The following is an 18,819-nucleotide window of genomic DNA, read 5'->3' as shown; positions in this document are numbered from 1 at the left end:
AATAAAGAAAAAATTATCTAAAAAAATAAAAACATCTTATATATTGAAACATCCAAATTTTGTAAAATATCCTACTTTTAGAAATAGAGGGAGTATATTTATCAAATTTAGTTGATATTCTTTTATTATTAAAAATTATAGATTAGTAATTAAATTAACGAATGACCCACTCGATTCATTGAAGAATATCTTCATTTTAAATAGATAAAAAGAATTTAAAAGTGTTCCATTCATTTCAAAATAGTTCATATTTTGAAAAATAGTTTTAAAATAATATTTTTTTCTTTTACTTTAAATGTATTTTTATCAGGTAAGAAAATTAAATTGTAAATTTATCTAAAGTAACTAGGTTTATTAAAAATTTGATTAGGTAAACGATGTGAAAAAAACAATTAATCACAAAAATGATATATTTAGAATCAAAATTTTAAAATATTTTTTAATGTGTGAAAATTTTAAAATATACATTTTTGAAACGGAGAAGAGTATTTGGTATGTGTAGAAAATAGAAATTCATACGTACTAATTAATTGTTTTTCTTACAAATCTCTCTGTATTAAAAGTCTACTTTTACAACAACAAAAAAAATCATAAAACTACCACCAATTAACAGAAGCGACGGTGGTGAATCACGGGAGATGACGTGGGACGCCAGCTGTCAATCTCCCAGAGGTGTATTTACTTTTTGGGCACGTGACTCATAAAGTCGCACGTGATTTCGGCATCGTCAAGTCGTTTCCCACATCATCTCCTTTCCCTCCTCGTCTTCATCACACTTTCCTAAAATCCCATCACTCTTTTCTTTTTCTTGTGTGTGATGAGATCCCGACAAAAAAAATCAAAAACTATATAACATACTTACACACATTCATACACTCTCTGTCTGCTTGAGTGTTTGTAAGTAACGCATAACTCTTCTGTTGTTATCTGATCGAAGTATTTCTTCTACTGCATCTCTTGCTTTGTTCTGATATGTAGTTTGATTTCGTATACTCAAGTTCGATCTGATTTGCGGTTATTTAACTTCCTCTCTCATTTTCTTTTTTTTTCACTTGGCATTGCAATTGACTTTCTTGGTAGATCATGAAAGTGAAAGTAAAGCTTGTAGAGTTAAGATGAAGACGATGAGATCACCATACTGAACTGTTTTGGACTGCTCATGAGTTCCTTCTCTCTTCATTTTATAGTTCCACAAGCAAAACGAGTAGCATTGCACTACTTAAGTTTGTGATGAGGAACAACTAGTTTGTTTCTTTAACGTGTGTGTTTAATTATGCATGTAGATCTCTGAGTTCATTAAGGGCTGCAAGTTTGCTTCTCAATAGTAGGAGCTGATGTAATTTTAGACTTCAAGGAAATAGGCAAATGGGAGATACGCTAGATGATGATACTGGGCCATCAGAGCAAGAAACCTGGTGGCCTTCAGAATTTGTTGAGAGATTTGGTTCTGTTGAACTAGGATCGCAAGAAGAGACCTCCACTGCTAAAGACTCACCAAGGAATCTTGGCCATGATGAGCTGCCATCTAATAGTGCTTCAAATATTCTTTGGACCACTGGTTCACTTTCTGAGCCCATCCCAAATGGCTTCTATTCTGTGATCCCGGTAAGCTTCTTTTAGGCTGATACTAGCTTTGTTCAATAACGTTTCAGTGAGCTTCATTTGAACTAGATTCATTTTTTTCCACAGTATTAATTTTTAAAATGTCTACAGGATAGTAGACTGAAGCAGCTATTTAATAGCATTCCTACATTGGAAGATCTTCATGCTCTGGGCGACGAAGGTCTAAAGGCTGATGTTATTCTTGTTGATTTTCAAAAAGATAAAAAGCTTTTCAGGCAAAAGCAGTTGATTACCAAACTTGTCAGTGGATTTAACTCAAAACCAGCTGCTATTATCAAGAAAATTGCTGGACTGGTATGAGCTGTTGAGACTTGAGATGATTTGTTTATGTATGGTTAATTTATCTTAGAATATTTCTTGATGCATTGCATGCTTTATCATACTTGAGAAAAGTGCTATACGAGGATGTGTGTATCATTGTTTGCTTGCCCTTTTCTCCCGGCTTTACAAACGAACTTCAAAATGTTTATTGATGCATTACGAGCAAGCATTTCATAAATCTTGTTTAATCCTTTTATTATTTATCAAGATACCTTTGTTGAATATTGTCTGGCAGGTGGAAAGTGTTTATAAGCAATCTACTGTGCATAGCCCGGCAAAAACTACACAATCTCTTGAAAATTGTGGGATTCAACTGCTAGGACAGATTAAGAATGGTTCTTGTCGTCCTCGAGCTATCTTGTTCAAAGTTTTAGCTGATACGGTTGGCCTTCAAAGCAGGCTTGTAGTGGTAAGTATTCAAAATGTGGTCAGTGATCTTGAGTATTACTCCACTTTTTGCATGTGATTGATTAGTTTAAAACTTGCTATGTATTTTGGTTTACTTGTTTTTGGTCAGGGTTTGTCAAGTGATGGAGCTGCTGAGAGCGTAGACTCATACAGTCATATATCTGTTACGGTTCTTCTTAATTCTGTGGAAATGCTGGTTGATCTAATGCGGTTTCCTGGTCAGCTTATTCCTCTATCAACCAAGGCAATATATATGAGTCATATCTCAGCGGCAGGGGAAAGTGATTCTGCAGAGAACGACTCTTGCGATTCACCTCTGGAGCCAAATAGTCCCATGTTTGGTTATCCAGAGCTTGAAAAGTAAGTAGAATCACTTTACAAGTGGAGTTTGTACTCTACCTTTTTGTTCAGTACTCAGGCTTTGGTGTGCAGAGTTTCTAATTATTGTTGTTGTACAGTGTAGAAAAAGATGAAAGCCTTCTTTTTCGTAGGAAACTGGAAGGGTATCCAAATAGGTCTGGTCCACCATCAAGGAATATGTTGTTACGATCTGCCTCCGTGATAGAGAGAAAATTAAGGTGATGAGCTTTTTTTTTTATTGTGTTTTTGTGTTATGAACCAACTCCATGTTTATAGATTCCTTCTGTTCTATTTGTATCTTCTGTTCTCCAGTTACTCACAGAGCGAGTCAAACATTGCTAATGAGTTTTGGCGGCAGAACCGGAGAAAGGTCATTGCTGATCAGAGGACTGCTGGTTCCAGGTTACTCTCATCTCTGTTGAATTGTATATGTTTATGCATTCTGAAACCAAACTTAGTTTGATTTCTAGTCATTCAAAGTTCCATTGTTCTTAAATTTCTATTTGTATCATGTATGCAGTCCCGAGCATCTTTCCTTCCGAACACGTACAAGGTTCATGTTAAGTGGCGACAGGAACCTGGCACAAGATTTCACCGGTGATGTTGCCACAACAAGGTTGGTTATGTTTTGCTTTTCCTTGGTAACTTAGATGGAAAGGTTCTTGTAGATCTGGTTTGAGCTTTCAGTTTTAGAGATATAAAATTATTGCTGCAAGAGATCAGGTTGGTTTAGTGCTTACCAACTTCTTTTGTCTAGTTTCTCAGAGAACTTAATTAGTTCTTGTGCATAAAGTTTGTTATAAAAAAATGCTTATGTATTCAGTATTCATGTGCAGCTCCAAATCTGTTGGAGGAGCAAAACTGGAAACTAAGAGAATAAGGAGGAGAAGCATTAGTATAACTCCTGAGATTGGTGATGATATCGTCAGGTGGGTGTTTTTGTTATGGCTCATTGACCATCATACATTCAATATATCTAGACCATTAACTGTTTTGAACACGGAGCTTCACTTTTTTGAGATTTTAATGATAAACGCATCTAATCTTGTTCAGGGCAGTAAGAGCGATGAATGAAGCTTTGAAGCAGAATCGCCTCTCAAAAGATCAATGTGATGATGGTTCATCTCCTAACTCTCCAAATGACAGACTCGAGGGCCCTCATCTCCAGAAAAATGTACGTAAATATTTCTATATAAGTTAGCTTACTGATACATCGATCACTGAAGATATTTTGAGAAATTTAACAATGATAGCTTGTAATCATAGAAGTTAATATACTGAAAATAAAGAACCTTAGAATGCAACACCATTTTCTATTTTCAAGTTGATGTTTGTTTCTCATCCTCAGAACATGCTTAAGATTATGATTCCTGGAGCGTTTACTCAATTTGGATAATGACCTGTGAATCTTTTGGGTTAACTAAGACAATTCTGCTTCTCAGGTCTCTGGTTTCCATCTTGATGCTCATGACCAAGTGTCTGGAGGAAGGTCGATCCTTTCCAGGGAACCACTAGATCCACAGAAGGCAATCTCACTACCATCTTCCCCCAAGAACTACCGAGGCCAATCCTATGAACAGAATATAAGCCACATTTGGGATAAAGTACTGGGATCTCCCATGTTCCAGAATAAGCCATTGTTACCTTATGAAGAATGGAACATAGACTTCTCTGAGTTGACGGTTGGGATTCGTGTTGGAATTGGTGAGAATTTTCTCAGCTCAATGTAATATTTCGTTCAAGAACAGACTATGTATTATATCTTTTATTTCTTTCTGATTCTTTCTTCCAGGATTTTTTGGAGAAGTCTTCCGAGGAGTCTGGAATGGAACAGACGTTGCAATCAAATTGTTCCTTGAGCAAGACTTAACAGCTGAGAACATGGAAGATTTCTGCAATGAGATATCGATTCTTAGGTATTATGTCTTTAAGACTTTTTTTGTCTGTTTTATCCACATTTAGTAATAACTTCTGACTTTCTTTGCTGCCTTCTCTTTCTGCATCCAAATAAACTACTAGCCGACTTAGACATCCCAACGGTACTCAACTCTTTCTTTAAATTTTCATTTGTAAGATATTTAGTATCAGTTTCCATTAACAGTGATCTTCAACTTCTTGTAGTTATACTGTTCCTTGGAGCATGCACAAAGCCTCCAAGATTATCACTGATCACTGAGTACATGGAAATGGGATCTCTATATAATTTGCTGCATTTGAGTGGACAAAATAAGAAGTTAAGCTGGCGGAGGAAACTAAAGATGCTCCGTGACATTTGCCGGTAAGTTCCATTTTTTTTTTCTGGAAAGACTGTAGCTATGTCCCAGTGAGGAGGAAGTCTCATATGTTCCTTTGTAATAAAGAACTTTGTTTATGAAACTTTTGCAAGGGGGTTGATGTGCATACATCGGATGGGGATAGTACACCGTGATATAAAGAGTGCAAACTGTCTTTTGAGCAGTAAATTGACAGTCAAGATCTGCGATTTTGGGCTGTCGAGAATAATGACAGGGACAACAATGAGAGATGCAGTCTATGCAGGCACTCCAGAGTGGATGGCTCCTGAACTTATCCGCAATGAGCCCTTCTCGGAGAAGTGTGACATCTTCAGCTTAGGTGTAATAATGTGGGAACTCTGCACTTTAACCAGACCTTGGGAAGGAGTACCGCCTAAACGGGTATACTTAATCTACCAAGAAGAAAGCTCCATAGAGATGTAATTATGTACCTATATAAACCAGTTTCTGCATTGTAGCCGATACTCTCACGATTCTCTCTGATCTCTCTCTCGCTCTCGTGTGTTTGTTTGTTTTGCGCAAAGAACAAAGTACACACAAAGATTATAGAGTTCCCCTCTTCACCACCGGGTACTTCTCTCTTCAGGATCAGTATCCTGGAATGCACTATATGTGATAGACCGTTACAACGACTTTAGCTACAGCTCTCGTAACAGAAAAGAACAGAGAAGAGGATAAGAGTTAAAGACGACGACTCTCAGCTCAGCTCTACTTAGCTGATCCGTCTATTCTCAATGGGCTACCAGCACGGCCCATTATACTGTCTTCATATCACAACGAAGCCCAATAGTCAATATGACCGTTGAAGCTGACTCAAACGAGAACCACTTTTCACAATCTCCACCTTGGTTCTTGTTTCCTTTAACACCATCACCTGATGCTCACTCTGTGCATTCCTGATCCCGGTAACTGCAAATCTCAGTACCAACCTTGAGACTTCCCGAGCATAAGCTCCACCTTCAGTTTATAACTCAGCTAACACCAGCTCCTTGTTAGCTTCCTTTATTTACCACTGCATCATCTCCTTAACTGAACAAACTTCGAGATGATCCTGGTCACTGAAATTTTATCAAGCTTCTGAAAGTTCAGCGTCTTTATATGACCACTGAACTTCTCTCCTGATAACACTTTTGTCAGTGCATCTGCTGGGTTCTTTAAAGTATGAATCTTCAACACCTTCACGAACCCATGAGCCACTAACTCCCGGATGAAATTGTACTTAACTCTAACATGCTTCGTCCGCTCATGAAACATGTTGTTCTTGGCAAGATATATCGCACTCTGTGAATCACAGTAGATCTCTGCAGCTTGTTGCTTAAAGCCCAACTCCTCGCAAATTCCTTTTAACCAAACTGCCTCTCTGCTTGACTCTGACAATGAGATATACTCCGCTTCAGTTGTAGACAGCGCAACCACCTTCTGAAGACAGGATCGCCAACTTACAGTGTTGCCTCCCACTGTGAACACAAAACCTGTGATTGACCTGCTTCGATCACGATCTGATGCGTAGTCTGAATCGCAGTACCCTCTGACCTGAAAGTCTGAACCTTTTGAGAACAGCAGACTTAGCCCTGCAGCTCCTCTGACATATCGTAACATCCACTTAACCGCTGCCCAGTGTTCTGTTCCAGGCTTTCCCATGTATCTACTGACAAGCCCCAAACCATAAGCTAAATCCGGTCTCGAGCCAACCATTGCGTACATGAGACTTCCTACTGCGCTTGCGTAAGGGATGTCTTCCATCTTCTTTGACTGGTCTACTTCTTCATGCTTCGGAATGGCCTTTAGTTGAAACTGTGAGCCGATAGGTGTTTGAACTGAGCTCGCATCTTGCATACCAAAGGTCTTCAATACCTGTTCTAGATATTTCCTCTGTGACAGCCTTAGCGTCCCACTACTTCGCTCTCTCAAAATGTCCATACCAAGAATACGTCTTGCCGGACCAAGATCCTTCATCTCAAACTCTGCCTTTAGAAGCTTCTTGAGTTGATCAACCTCCACCTTGCTCTGTGACGCTATCAAGATATCGTCTACGTAAAGTAACAAGTAGACTCTTGACTCCAAAGTCTTCCCTTTTAGATATACACAGGGATCGTACTGACTTCTGTTGTATTTCTTGCTGATCATGAACTCATCAAACCGATGATTCCACTCGCGAGGGGACTGTTTCAACCCGTAAAGTGCTTTCTTCAGTAGACAAACTTTATCCTCTTGACCCTTCTTAACAAAACCTTCTGGCTGTGACATGTAAATCCTTTCCTGTAGAACTCCATGAAGAAACGCCGTTTTTACATCCATCTGTTCTAGCTCCATATCAAAAGTTACCACTGCTGACAGAAGCAATCTGATCGAGACATGTTTGACCACAGGGGCAAAGACCTCGTTGTAGTCAATTCCCTCAACCTGAGCATATCCTTTTGCTACCAAACGACCCTTGTGCCTTGGTTCCTCTGCTCCTAGGATGCCTGGTTTATACTTATAAACCCACTTGCATCCTATGACCTTTTGATCCTTTGGTTTCTCTGTTAGCTCCCAAGTCTGATTCACATCATGTGAAGCCATTTCTTCGCTCATTGCGCCGTTCCAAAGATCCCAATCCTTGCTTCTTCTGGCATCAGCATAGGATTTTGGCTCCTGTACCTCTATCTCCTCAGCACTTGCCAGTGCATATGCCACAAGGTCTGTGTCACCATACTTTGACGGAGGTTTAGTCTGCCTTCTCACCCTATCTCTGGCCAAGATATAATCGCTCAAGTCTTCATGTTCCCTTTCATTTGACGCATTTTCATGATCGTCCTCTGAGTCACTTGAGTCAGAAAGATTTATAGGATCTTTTACTGACTGAGCTCCACCTTGAGCTGAAGATTTTTCTTCTGTATCTTCTGGTTCAAACTCCTCTAGTTCTTTCTTGAAAGAGACTCGTTTCTTAGCGTTGGATTCCTTTACTTCCTCAACTGTTACCTCCATTGACTCCTCACGTTGCTTGTAAAGTTTCTCCTCATTAAACACAACGTCTCTGCTAATAACCACTTTCTCTTCCTCTAGAAGCCAAACTCTATACCCCTTTGTTCCAATGCCATACCCCAGTAATATTCCTTTTGCTGCTCGAGGACTGATCTTATCTGCCAACGTATGAACATATGCTATGCACCCAAACTTTCTCAGATGATCATACCTTGGTTCTGATCCTGTCCACAGTGACTCTGGAACTTCGAAGTCTATTGCTGACCCTGGTGATCTGTTGATGATATAAACCGCTGTCAGTGCTGCCTCTGCCCAGAACTCTGCACCCAAACCTGTCTCTTGTAGCATGCTTCTCACCTTATCCATTATAGTTCGGTTCATGCGTTCAGAGACTCCGTTTTGCTGTGGTGTGTAGGGGCAAGTCTTATGGCGTTTAACCCCTGAGTCTCTACATGCTTTGTCAAATAGACTGTTGCAGAACTCTAAACCGTTGTCAGTTCTCAAACATTTTAGTTTCTTCTGTGTCTGATTTTCAACCAATGCTTTCCACTCTTCGAACTTTTGAAACGCCTCATCTTTGGTCTTGAGGAAATATATCCACACACGCATTGAGTAGTCATCTATAAATGTCAAGAAATACTTGCTTCCTGACAAGCTTGGAGTCACGTTTGGTGAGCCCCATAGGTCCGAGTGGACATAGTCGAGTATTCCTTTTGTCGTGTGTTTTGACTTCGGAAAGCTCTGTTTGTGAGACTTCCCCATCACACAAGCTTCACAGAATCCCAAAGATTTTATCTCTTCCTTCCTCAAATAACCCTTCCTCACAAGAATATCCATCGAAGACTGACTCATGTGCGCTAGTCTCGAGTGCCACCTGCTTGTAGTATCCACAACGCTGCAGACTTCATTGGTGACATATTCTCTGACTGACCCCTGAAGATAGTAAAGACCCTGATCATACTGTCCTGATAATACCCTCTGATTATCTTTGTAGAACTCAACTCTGTAGCCTGCTCCAGCATACTGACACCCTGACTGCTCTAGTTGACCATAGGAAATTAGGTTCCTTCCCATATCTGGTATGTATCTCACCTGACTGAGAGTCACAACCGTTCCATCTGGATTATCAATTGTGATAGTCCCTTGTCCTTTAATCATACAGAAAGTATTGTTTCCCATGAGGACCTTACTTCCTTCAAACGCTTCAAAGTTTGATAGTACTTCTCTTCTTGGGGTGATGTGGAACGTACATCCCGAGTCTAGTACCCATTGATCACTCTTCGCTAGAAGGCTTGCCGTTAATGCTATTGAAGTAGGTAGCTTCATGACAACATTGGCAGATGTTGAGGTTCTGCCTTGCTCTTGATTGTTCTGTTGTGGACAATCACGTTTCCAGTGGTTTTCATCTCCACAAACCCAGCAGGCCTTAGCTCCATACTTTGGTCTTGACTTGGATCTGTCTCTATCATGACCCCTGCTTTTACCTCTGCCGTTATTGTAGCTTCTTGATCCACCCTTCCTATCCGACCTTCCTCTACTTTCAACATACAGCCCTTCTGACCCTTTTCTAGCCTTGTCTTGAGAGCCTCTCTGTCTGAGTTCTGCCTCCTTCGCATAAGCTGATGAGATAACCTCATTTACTGTGAGCGTTTCTTTTCATGTCCCATACTTCAGGGTATGAACCAGCGGTTCATAGGTGATTGGAAGGCTCGTCAAGAGTTGTATAGCTTGATCTTCATCGCTCACCATGATCTTTAGGCTTGCGAGATCTGCTATGAGCTTCAAGAAAATGTCAAGGTTCTCCTCAATTGACTTCCTTTCTTCCATCTTGAAGCTTGCGAAGCTTTGCTTCAGATATATCCGGTTCGGGAGGGATTTGGTTTGATAATCCTGCTCCAGAGCCTTCCACATTCCCAGCGCAGTGGGTTCGTGCATTATCTTCCTCAAGATTGTGTCACTCAGGCACGTTCCCAGAAGATTCTTTACTCTTACATCCTTATCTGCCGCTTTTGGATCAACCTTGACTTCTTTTGCCTCTGCACTCACCTCCTTTTCATCTGAGGTAGTCTCTGGTTCCTCCTTTAGAACTGAACCTAGACCTTGAATCTCTAACTGACCGAGCAGCTTGTACTTCCAAAGCCCGAAGTCACCCTTGCCATCGAACTTCTCCATCTGGAATCTTCCTGGAGTCGGATCCATACTGACTGAGCCTTGATCTGTTCGTCACCTGCAGATAACAAAACAGATTCACAAGGAAAACAACCAAATCAGTAGTAATCTAATCCAAGATTCGGATCAACACACACTCCAAAAAAAAAAAAACAGAAACGTATATGAGAAAGCAAGAACGAGCTAAGAAAAGAAGAGATACTCCCCTGACGATCGTTGAAGTACTATCCGTTGATCGATCTGGCTTTCAGATCTGATCACACCGCCGTTCCTTCTCGGAGATGATCAGCGCACTGATCCTTTCGCCGATCGGGATGATCACAACAGCCTCTGGTTAGATCTGGATGATCTTTACCACTTCCTGTTCCTCCAAGAACTTCGAATCGATCTTGTATCACTCCTTGACGCAACCAGCGCTCTGATACCACTTGTAGCCGATACTCTCACGATTCTCTCTGATCTCTCTCTCGCTCTCGTGTGTTTGTTTGTTTTGCGCAAAGAACAAAGTACACACAAAGATTATAGAGTTCCCCTCTTCACCACCGGGTACTTCTCTCTTCAGGATCAGTATCCTGGAATGCACTATATGTGATAGACCGTTACAACGACTTTAGCTACAGCTCTCGTAACAGAAAAGAACAGAGAAGAGGATAAGAGTTAAAGACGACGACTCTCAGCTCAGCTCTACTTAGCTGATCCGTCTATTCTCAATGGGCTACCAGCACGGCCCATTATACTGTCTTCATATCACAACGAAGCCCAATAGTCAATATGACCGTTGAAGCTGACTCAAACGAGAACCACTTTTCACATGCATGTTTCTCAGGTTGTTTACGCTGTTGCTTATGAGGGAGCTCGGCTTGAGGTTCCAGAAGGGCCATTGGGAAAGCTTATTGCAGGTCTTGCAACTTCTCAAAGTGTTTTTTCTTCTCCTTTGTTCTTGAATCTTTGTTTGGTTTTATGGAGTGTTCTTTCTGATGTTTGCAGATTGTTGGACGTCAGAACCGGAACAAAGACCAAGCTGCAGTGATATACTTTCTCGTTTGCTGGATTGCGAGTATGCACTTTGCTAACTTCCCTTGAATCTTTTTTTCCTTCTGTGAATAGAATCTTTGCAGCAAGAAGAGGTCTATCTTCTTTGAGTTTGTTGTACAAAAGAACTTTGGCTATTTCATCCACATAAAGCTTTGTGTAACTCTTTTCAGTTTTGTCATTGCAAATTAGTGAAAATTTAAAACCTTTTAAAACAATTCTGAGTTTATTTTTAGATATTTGTAGATATTAACTTGCAAATTAGTGAAATTTTTTGAGACAATTTTAAGTTTCTAATCGTATTTTGTGTTACATCCCTACATGATGATCTTTCTAATATAGCAATGCATCAATGTCTTGCCAAAAATGATTTAGTTTGACCAGCTGTTACTTGACATCACTAGCATTGCATTGTATGACTAATTAAAAAAAATAACAACCAAACATTCAACTACTCATATCTGATAAGTTAGTTGATAACCTTTGATTTCCATCTTACGTTTCAGAAACTTAAGCCATGGGAAAACTAATAACTAATTTAGATACTACTAATGGTCGATACAAATTCATTTCTTACCACTAAAACCATATATTTCTAATTATTAGGTGAAAAGAAAACATTAACCGAAACCGAAATCAGAAATATAACCAAAATAATAAAATGAATATCTACACTATATTATACAAGCAGTAATACAAATTATAAATATATAAACCATTAAAACAATATATTATAATAAGATTAGGTAAATTAGGAAAATACTAACCAAAACAAGAATCACAAATATAACCAACTTAATCTTACACTATAAATTTTCACACTTTATTTCATGGAAATAAAGTGACTCTAATTTAGCTTCAACATTCACAATTTTTCTGAAAAAATATTAATTAAGAAAATACAAATTAGCAATAGAGTATATATAAACTAGCTGTGGCTGGCTCGTTTAGTACATGCACACAATAGCAAAAACATAAACTGGTTTGTTTTTTTTTTAAATCCTCCGTTCCTTTTTAACTGCGTTACCGTCACCGTCCACCTCCGTTTACTCTCATCCTCACTAACTCGCCGTCGTTAACGGTATGAAGGACGCCGTCAACGATTCGTTTTCGCCGGGATCCTCTCGTCCTTCGCCGTCGATGCTTTCCCGAGAAGATTACTGGAGCGAGGAGGCGACCTTCACGCTAATCCAAGCCTGGGGGCGCCGCTACGTCGACCTCAGCCGAGGCGGCCTCCGTCAGAAGCACTGGCAAGAGGTGGCTAACGCCGTCAACGACCGTCACTTCAACACCGGCCGCAACGTCTCCGCCGCGAAATCGCAGCCGTACCGCACCGACGTGCAGTGTAAGAACCGGATCGACACGCTGAAGAAGAAGTACAAAGTCGAGAAGGCTAGGGTTTCTTCGGAATCGTACGTCAGCGCGTGGCCTTTCTTCTCCGATCTCGACGAGCTTCTCCGGGAAACGTTCCCGGCGACGTCTAGCGCTGGTCCTGATAATAGCCAGAGACCGTCGCCGTCGCTGCCGATTGTTCCAGTTCCCGTCGCTCCACGATCGGCGATCTCCAGGCGTCCGGCGCCGGCGATTATGTCTCTCGGCGGGGATAATTTGCTCGGATTTCGCGGGAATCTCAACGCGTTCGCGGCGGCTGCTGCCGCCGCCGCGTCTCCGGCGTATGAAGATGATTCTGATGGTTCAAGGTCTAGATCGAGCGGAGGTAATAACAGGAAGCGGGAGAGGGAGGTTGAGATTGAGATTGAGGAGAAGAAGGGGTACAAGGAGGTTGCGGAGGCGATAGAGAGGTTTGGGAAGATATACGAGAAGGTGGAGGAGAGGAAGAGGAAGGAGATGGTGGAGCTGGAGAAGCAGAGGATGCGATTCGCTAAGGAGTTGGAGTGTCATAGGATGCAGCTCTTCACTGAGATGCAAGTTCGTCTTCACAAGCTCAGGCGTTCCTCTGGTTCCAACGGTCCGACTTCTTCCGCCAACGCCGGTGAGCCATGAAACCCCTTCTCTCGGGCATGACTGGAATTGGTGTTAGTTAGGAAGCTGGTTCATGAGCTATAGAAAGTTTGAATCTTTTTTTCTGTTTTGCTGTTGTAGCTTTAAGCATTTGAAAAGGCTTTAACTAGTGTGTCTCAAGGATGGATTGCCTGAATTGCTATTATGTTGAAGTTTTGTTCAAACTCTATTAGCATGGTCAGAGTAGGCTTAAGCCTTCTTCAATGCATTGTTGATTGAGAAGATTGTGAGTTTATATTCTAATTGTTTCGGATGTTAGGAGATCTCTTTGTTGAGAATGGTAAGAAATGACACTTCGGAAACAAACTGGCATGAAATGAAGTAGCTTTTGTGATTATCAAATCTTTACTGCAACTTAGCTAGAGCATTACACAACAGACTTCCTTTCTTTTTGTGTTTTTTTGCTTGGCTCGTCATTCTCAACCTTGACCTTTGTTAATTTGATGAATTCCTCTTTGCATTACATTGTTTTGACACTAATCAGTAGCAGTTTATGCGTCAAATATGATTACCCCTTTGTAATAATAATAATAATTGAATCTTCTGTCTGTGCAGCTCTTGAGTATGGGATGATGGATTTCCCTAGTTACTTCTAAAGGGTACACTCCTTTTTATTTGCTTTCAGCTGCTACAAAACTCTCAACATTGTAGTCTTGTCTTTAGGATACAGTCATGGTTTTAAGTTGTTGTGCTAAACGTGGTGTTTGTGTCTTTGCTCGTGATTTGCAGCATCATGAGAGTTTGTGATCGTAGCCATAGATGAAAAAGGAACAAGTCCGCCCAGCCCACCAGGCCTACTTGCAGCACTAAGACTTACAAAGCACTTCCATTTTATTGACTTTGTCTGAAGCATTATCCTCGGATTAATATTATCAGAGCTTATTTCAAATAGGAATATAGGATAATACAGTAAGAACCAAAAAAATATATGAAACTTTCCATTGGAAAAATGGCTCTGTGAATCAATTTACACGTTCGTGAATGCTAAAGATTTTGGAGAGAAAATGAGAAGAAACAAAATGAAAATGCTTAACGTTGTCCTCTAGTAACTTGTGACTAGGATACACCACTTCCTTCACTTTCTCTCCATCTTTATATATCTTAAAGGTTGGCACTTTCTTGATGCTCTCTGCCTGAAAAATATAGTCATTTGCAAGAATACTAGCCAAATATAGTCATTTGCTTCTCTAGAAAGTAAACTCTCTAACAAGATTTAACCAAAGTAGATAAGAGAGCATCCCATTAATGGAATTCGAAAGTGACAAAGAGACATCATTATTATTAAAGTAGTCCAAACAAAAGCATTCACTCACGCCTACAACTTCCAAAACCATCGTCTTTCTTCAAAACAAGATTACATAGGAAAGAGACTGATAACATTTCAAACACTGATAACACACTCTAGTTGGACTGACGCAGCTCTGGTCGAACAAAATCTGCATCTTGAGGCACTGAGATATCCACGGTAGGCCTGAGCTCTGCGCAGACCTGGATAGCACCATGGACTGGATCAGCGAAGAAGTTGCTGATCAAGTCTTTGTTGATTGGTGCACCATTGTCCACAGCCACCAGAGCTTGTTGGGTCAGGTTGTAGTCGAACCTTGGTGCCCATTTCCTCGATCCCAATCTTGCTGTGGTCGAGCAGTTGTCCACCATGAACGACACTCCTCTAGCGTGCATAAACGGGTTCAGAGAATCAACAGACTCAATCACACTCTCGTTGATGATCTCTGAGTAAGAGTGACCCTTCTTCCTCAAGATCTCAATCTACATACGATACCAAGAACCAAGAATTAGATCCCAAGAAATCACTGGATAACTGTAACATACACATAGTACCTGAGCCATCATGAGGGCAACGTAAACTCCAGCGGTGAAGGGATACAAGGGACCCAAGTCACCAGCTGGTCTGGACTTCCTGACGCGTTCACCGACCTTCCACATTCTTGTCTGATCAATCTTTCCCATTGGGAATGCAGGTAAACCCTCCTTATCCTGTTACAAACAAGAAAGATCCATCAAAATTCCTGGCAGACAACCTGTGTTTTGTGTAAATGTAAAAAAGAAGAAACGTTTGAAAGAGAAGTCATTACGTAGAAGCGACGACCGGCTAAGACAACACTCCTGATTTCGCTGCCAGCTGCTACATCCTCGTAGCATTCATAGAGGATCTCCATACAAGGATAGAAGGATGCACTGTATGCAGTCTCGAAATCCTTTTTGCCTTCTTCAGTCAAGGAGTTGTAGACAGCCAACATTCCCTGAATTAAACAACTCATCAGTAACGAAGAATGACACTGGTCTCTCTACAGATATATCTTTCCACTAACCTGGGTAGAGATAGTCCTTGAGATTGTTCCTGTGATGCACTCTACTGTGTTCTTGTAGGCCAAGTCTTCACTCATTCCATTTTCAGTGTACCTTCTGAACAGAGACTCCACAATTCCGTGAACAGCACCAAGCAAAATACCTATTAACAACAAGAAGAACATAAGTTTTAAGGATTTAGCTACAGAAAGACAGTAGTTGAGGTCCAACTCTCACCTCTTTCACCAAAGATGTCACTCTTGTACTCTTGCTCAAGAGTAGTAGCAAAGGTAAAAGGAGAACCAAGTGCTACTGACCATCCCAAAGCAACATCAGCGGCTCTACCGTCAACATCCTGCAAACAGAAAATCACATCAATAATTAAAAGAATGAACACAAGAGGTATAGTAGCTACAAAGAGAGAGAGAGATAGAAAACCTGGTGGACAGCAAAACTGGCGTTGATTCCAGCACCGTTGATTTCTTTGCCTTGGACATAAAGCCTTCTCACAGATGGACCCATTCCCTTAGGGCAAACAGCTACCACACTGATGTTCTTTGGGAAATCGAGTCCCATGGACTGTAAATGGCCCAGTAGAAACCCGTGTGACAAACCGAGAATGCTGTTTGGCTTCATGTGGGAGAATATTTTCTCATAGTTATCAGCCTGCCAAAAAAACAAGATACATTAAAATCTAATGTCTATACTTAAAAAAGAAAATAATGAAGAGTATCAAATGCACATATACCTGAGCAGCATCAGAGATCAAGAGCAACACAAGATCACTGCCAGAGATAGTTTCCCATATATCACCGAGAGTACCGGTTTCTTCGGTGAAGCCAACAGCACGTGCTTCCTCAAATGAGCGAGAGCCCTTTCTAAGCCCAATCTACATGCCCATAAAGAAACCAACCATGTCAGGGTATAGCCTTAAAATAACAGTGCTACTATAAAAAAAAGCAACACGAGTTGGGAGTTTACCTTAACAACGATGTCAGACTTTGCCTCCACAAGGGAATCCCTTAAATTCTGAGCTTGAGCAGGTCCCTGCAAATAGATATCGAAGAGAAAGAACATGGAATTTACATACTCATCTTCTTCGTTCAAACTCAAATATACCAAAAAGCATGGAAATGAAAACAATTTAAATCACATAAGGTAATCAAGATTCATTCTCCATAATCCAAACTAAACAACAGTCATAAGTGAGTTTAACTTTCAAAGCTCATTGGAGAAAACGAACTTAATACATATTATAAGTTAACGAAACAAAACAAAACAAAAAAAAACCCAAAAAGTTGTTAGTTTTGCTTCTTAAGTAAACACCCAAACCAAAAACATGTCGATTAAGGAAAGCACATACAAGATAAGAGAACAAAAAGCTACCTGAGATCCCCAGCCAATGACACCAATCTGCTTAATCCCCTTGAAAGCATCAGGAAGATGCTTGAACAAGTCCCTTCCTCCTCTCACAATGTACTAAACCAAATATAAACCAAAACCCAAATATTAGCAACAATCACAAACGATTTAAATGCAATAATAATTAACGCAAAAGAGAAGATTTTTATAGAAAAAAGAACCTCTTCGTGACCAGCAAGAGAGACTTTCTCCTTTTTGAACACAGACGTCTCGAAATCGAGAGACATAGGGGCTCTAACCGCAGAGGACGCAACCATTCGCGCGGAGAGGGAAGATCCGGCACCATTTCCAGCGACGGTGGCAGTGAGGGACCTCAGAGACTTTGAAGTAGACGAGAGGGAACCGATGTTGGGGAAAGCAAAGGTTGTGGCTTTCGAGGACCTAAGGGATTTGGAGGAAGAAGAAGGAGATGGGCATGAGAGGGAAGGAGCGATGGATGAAGTCGCAGCCGCCATTTGAGTCTCTTCTCTCTGTGTAATAGCAAAATGTCTGCGGGAGAGAGCAAATTAGGGTCACACACAGAAGCTGATAGAGGAGGTTTTTAAAGTACACTCAGCTTTTACCTACTCAACACCACCAAGAGACAAATATTGATTTAATAATGACACTTGTCTAATGTAATCTGTACATGGGCCTGAAGCCCATTATATACTTGTCTAATGTATCTATAAATGGGCCTATTGTCCATAATATGAGGCCCGTAAGGCTAAAACATGCAATGGTTCTTTCTTTGGTTGGTCATAAACTATTACTGTATTAAGTTAAAAAAATGATTTTTGTGTTTGGTCTGAAGTCTAAACCAATGTTTAAAGAGAAATTGCACCCTATTTACGACAAAAAAACATAAATGCACTGACTAACTAAAACTCTTCCTTTTCTCCTGCTTTCTCTTTCTTTTTTTTTTTTTCCACAAATTGTTTTTATTGATTAAACGGGCCAAGCCCACGGCCGGAGCCCACAAACAAAAAGCCCACTAGCATGAGGGGCAACTTACAACAAAGGCCGAGGCCCAAAATGAAAACCGGCCCAGCAGACCCAAACCACGAAATCAGACGGTTCGCCCTAGAGACGCACCAAGGAGACAGGCTGGACACGTGTAAACATCTGGAGAGTCTGCACGCCACGCGTCGTCCGCCTCGACTTGATCTCCGCCTCACCGCACAACCGCCGACACCAGCCACCGACACCCACTTTTCACCGGATCTCCGATACTGCAGAGCCTCCGCGTCACCAACTCACTTCACGGCCGCACTGTCTTCACGCCGGAGAGATCGTCGTTCAAACGAGATCTCCATCCGACTCTGAATCACCAGAAACCCTAGAAAGGCACGCCGCGAACCACCGCTCTCTCGTCTTGACAATCGTCGCCGTCGCCAGGCAACTCGACCTCGACGACCCACGAACTCAGACTCGAACTACACGAAACCAGTAACCACAACCCAAAAATTAGGGCTTCAACACGACGGCGAGGATCTTTCTGAGCCTCCTCACCCCGTTATACCTAAGCCGGCAAAGAAGAAGCTGAAGAAGCCTCCTGCTTTCTCTTTCTATCTACTTTATTTCCCAAAATCTAATTTTTTTAATTTTTTGGATATTTGACAAATAATCCCATATTTAAAAATGGAACATGTACTCCAACCAATTTGAGTTTTAAATTTTAGTTAAATAAAAAATCATATAACTAATCTATATAATATTTTAATAATATTGTAATCATAAAATATTACTTTTATTTTAGATTAAATAATATTACTTTCTATAAAAAAATTAAAATTTTGTTTTTATTTTAGATTTTGAAATTGGAACTAAATTACTGGGTTTTTTCTGACCAAAAAAAAACTCAATTCTCATTTGTAACACAACCCAAAATCGGACAAAACCGTAAGTCATGGTTTTG

At 40.7% G+C, this 18,819-nt stretch overlaps 3 protein-coding genes across 11 annotated transcripts; 2 read left to right on the top strand and 1 right to left on the bottom strand.

The window, feature by feature from the left end:
• The first annotated feature begins 42 nt into the window (after nucleotides 1-42).
• On the top strand, nucleotides 43-11,454 carry LOC103830172 (serine/threonine-protein kinase EDR1). 9 transcript variants are annotated; one of them, XM_033274727.1, is made up of 19 exons: nucleotides 43-1,014; nucleotides 1,081-1,204; nucleotides 1,284-1,605; nucleotides 1,714-1,917; nucleotides 2,180-2,371; nucleotides 2,462-2,712; nucleotides 2,811-2,930; nucleotides 3,025-3,114; nucleotides 3,233-3,328; nucleotides 3,549-3,641; nucleotides 3,766-3,886; nucleotides 4,155-4,416; nucleotides 4,505-4,628; nucleotides 4,732-4,751; nucleotides 4,834-4,990; nucleotides 5,099-5,377; nucleotides 5,602-5,608; nucleotides 10,964-11,038; nucleotides 11,127-11,454. In XM_033274727.1, exons 3-19 carry the CDS (start codon nucleotides 1,366-1,368, stop codon nucleotides 11,220-11,222), a joined length of 2,427 nt encoding a protein of 808 aa, XP_033130618.1. In that variant the 5' UTR covers nucleotides 43-1,014; nucleotides 1,081-1,204; nucleotides 1,284-1,365; the 3' UTR covers nucleotides 11,223-11,454. The 9 variants fall into 9 exon arrangements, with proteins under 9 accessions (XP_033130618.1, XP_033130620.1, XP_033130616.1 ...); XM_033274729.1 differs by lacking the exon at nucleotides 1,081-1,204 and having other exon boundaries at nucleotides 43-897; XM_033274725.1 differs by having other exon boundaries at nucleotides 43-897; nucleotides 1,081-1,605.
• A 600-nt stretch (nucleotides 11,455-12,054) lies between these two features.
• LOC103830171 (trihelix transcription factor ASIL2) lies at nucleotides 12,055-14,175 on the top strand. The gene is made up of 3 exons (XM_009105907.3): nucleotides 12,055-13,164; nucleotides 13,749-13,792; nucleotides 13,923-14,175. The coding sequence occupies exons 1-2, from the start codon at nucleotides 12,255-12,257 to the stop codon at nucleotides 13,787-13,789; spliced, it is 951 nt and encodes a 316-aa protein (XP_009104155.1). The 5' UTR covers nucleotides 12,055-12,254; the 3' UTR covers nucleotides 13,790-13,792; nucleotides 13,923-14,175.
• Nucleotides 14,176-14,417: 242 nt separating this feature from the next.
• Nucleotides 14,418-17,488, bottom strand: LOC103830170 (ketol-acid reductoisomerase, chloroplastic). The gene is made up of 10 exons (XM_009105905.3): nucleotides 17,084-17,488; nucleotides 16,887-16,979; nucleotides 16,482-16,547; nucleotides 16,249-16,389; nucleotides 15,939-16,166; nucleotides 15,738-15,855; nucleotides 15,524-15,663; nucleotides 15,287-15,454; nucleotides 15,033-15,188; nucleotides 14,418-14,960 (listed from the first exon to the last, which is right to left on the bottom strand). The coding sequence occupies exons 1-10, from the start codon at nucleotides 17,375-17,377 to the stop codon at nucleotides 14,595-14,597; spliced, it is 1,770 nt and encodes a 589-aa protein (XP_009104153.1). The 5' UTR covers nucleotides 17,378-17,488; the 3' UTR covers nucleotides 14,418-14,594.
• Nucleotides 17,489-18,819: the final 1,331 nt, after the last annotated feature.

The sequence above is a fragment of the Brassica rapa genome, chromosome A07 (assembly GCF_000309985.2).
Source record: "Brassica rapa cultivar Chiifu-401-42 chromosome A07, CAAS_Brap_v3.01, whole genome shotgun sequence".
NCBI classification, from domain to species: domain Eukaryota; kingdom Viridiplantae; phylum Streptophyta; class Magnoliopsida; order Brassicales; family Brassicaceae; genus Brassica; species Brassica rapa.
The sequence above is the reverse complement of the archived record's forward strand: the minus strand, read 5'-3'. Positions and strand labels throughout refer to the sequence as shown.

Excerpts from the sequence above, each read along its gene's own strand:
- LOC103830172 (XM_033274729.1), top strand. The coding sequence starts at position 1,366 with ATGGGAGATACGCTAGATGATGATACTGGGCCATCAGAGCAAGAAACC. Across the intron at positions 3,329-3,548 it reads GGTGATGTTGCCACAACAAG|CTCCAAATCTGTTGGAGGAG; the intron begins GTTGGTTATGTT and ends ATTCATGTGCAG. Across the intron at positions 3,887-4,154 it reads GCCCTCATCTCCAGAAAAAT|GTCTCTGGTTTCCATCTTGA; the intron begins GTACGTAAATAT and ends TCTGCTTCTCAG.
- LOC103830171 (XM_009105907.3), top strand. The coding sequence starts at position 12,255 with ATGAAGGACGCCGTCAACGATTCGTTTTCGCCGGGATCCTCTCGTCCT. Across the intron at positions 13,165-13,748 it reads GACTTCTTCCGCCAACGCCG|CTCTTGAGTATGGGATGATG; the intron begins GTGAGCCATGAA and ends CTGTCTGTGCAG.
- LOC103830170 (XM_009105905.3), bottom strand. The coding sequence starts at position 17,377 with ATGGCGGCTGCGACTTCATCCATCGCTCCTTCCCTCTCATGCCCATCT. Across the intron at positions 16,167-16,248 it reads TGATCTCTGATGCTGCTCAG|GCTGATAACTATGAGAAAAT; the intron begins GTATATGTGCAT and ends TTTTTTTGGCAG. Across the intron at positions 15,455-15,523 it reads CAAGGACTATCTCTACCCAG|GGAATGTTGGCTGTCTACAA; the intron begins GTTAGTGGAAAG and ends TGTTTAATTCAG.